The following is a 1583-nucleotide window of genomic DNA, read 5'->3' on the forward strand; positions in this document are numbered from 1 at the left end:
ATGAAATAGAGAGGTTAAGTGATTTGGCAAGAGTTACATTTCTTCCGCCTACCATTTCAGTCTTCTTACACTTGACTCCCCTACCCCTCAACAACTACTCTTCCATCTAGTGACACTAGCCTCTTGGCTGCTCCATGAACAAGCCATCTCTTGGCTCTGGGCACTTTCCCTGCCTGGAACACTCCCTCTTCTCTATTTACTGACCTTCTTGGCTTCCTTAAATCCCAAGTAAAATCCCTCCTCTCATAGGAAGGCTTTTATAATATCTCTTAATTCCAGTGCTTCCCACTCCCTTAATTATTTCCTATTTATCCTGCACATAACTTATTTTGTATATATTTGTTTGTTTGTTTTCTCCATTCGATTTTAAGATCCTTGAGGACAGGGACTCGTCTGTGCCTTTTGCTTCTTTTAGAATCACTAGCCCTTAGCACAGTGACTGGCATATAATAGAGTCTTAATAAATGTTTATTAAATCACTGGCATGTAATATTCATTAAATCACAGGAGGCATATAAACCCAGGTCTTCCTTACTCCAAGCTCAATACTTTGCACAAGTACATTTAGATTATCAGGAATAAAAGAGATCTTAGAAATGATAGTGCAAACATCTCATTTTAATGATAAGGAACGTTTAAAGGTAAAAGGACATGCCTGCCGTCACGAGTAGCAGGTCTTGATTCTAGAACCAGGGCTCTTTCCACTGAACCGCACTGTCTACACCCATCTGCAAGGGTTGACACACACACACACATACCATCCTGCTTTTCTTCCCCAGTGAAAGAAATGCTTGAAACAAACTGATCGGCTTACCTGCAACCCTGTTTCCTTCTTCTTACTCATCATGCTGCTTCAAAGGAAATTTAACTACCTTTCAACAGTACAGTAAATTGTAAAGCAACACACAGCACTTCTTAGGTTAGGACTCTAGCAAAGTACTCCTGAAATTAGGACGAACGATGCCATGGGAACAGACAACAGAGACACACCGCGCCAGAACTGAATGGACTGAATGTAAGGAGGAAGTCCTTGCTCTCTACTCCAACCCCCTTATCTTATTTTATTTTTCCCTACAACCCAATCAAATGTATGTTACGAGCCATAGCAGTTCCATTTTGGTTCCAGTAATATATGTGACAAGAGCAAAACATTTGAAATTCTTTCCCCACCCTACCCCCTTATCGTATAGCTCTCAGGGCACTTTAATGCAGCGTTTAAAAAAATGTGCAGTAGCAAAGACACCCCCCACCCTTGAAATAAAGTAAAGAGAGGCGGGGCGAAGCAGGGCTTCCACAAATCAGGAAAAGGAAGGTGGTAGCGGCTCATTGCTCTTCAGTTAAGTACTGTTTCCGATTCAGGAGCTGAAAAAGCGCTCAAAGTTGTTTGACCTCAAAGAATTGGATTTCCTTCGGGGCAGCAGAGTTAAGTATCCATTAAGCCACATGAGGCGCTGCAGTTAGACCACATGAACGCAAACACTTTTCTATTATTAAATTTGAATTTAGAATTCCTGGAATGCAAGGATACTAGGAAACATCACGTACATGTATGCAAGCTCTGGGTCTGAGAACTTGCGTTCTAC

General features: G+C 41.6%; 1 protein-coding gene across 1 annotated transcript in view; it reads right to left on the reverse strand.

The window, feature by feature from the left end:
* The window catches only part of NME9 (NME/NM23 family member 9), a 34602-nt gene extending 33385 nt beyond the window's left edge, over nucleotides 1-1217 (reverse strand). Inside the window, exon 1 of the mRNA XM_007493931.3 lies at nucleotides 815-1217. Coding sequence (XP_007493993.1) covers nucleotides 815-847 — 33 coding nt within the window. The 5' untranslated portion in view covers nucleotides 848-1217. The remainder of the gene's footprint in view (nucleotides 1-814) is intronic.
* Between the last annotated feature and the right edge of the window lie 366 nt (nucleotides 1218-1583).

This window comes from Monodelphis domestica, chromosome 4, assembly GCF_027887165.1.
Source record: "Monodelphis domestica isolate mMonDom1 chromosome 4, mMonDom1.pri, whole genome shotgun sequence".
Lineage (NCBI taxonomy): Eukaryota > Metazoa > Chordata > Mammalia > Didelphimorphia > Didelphidae > Monodelphis > Monodelphis domestica.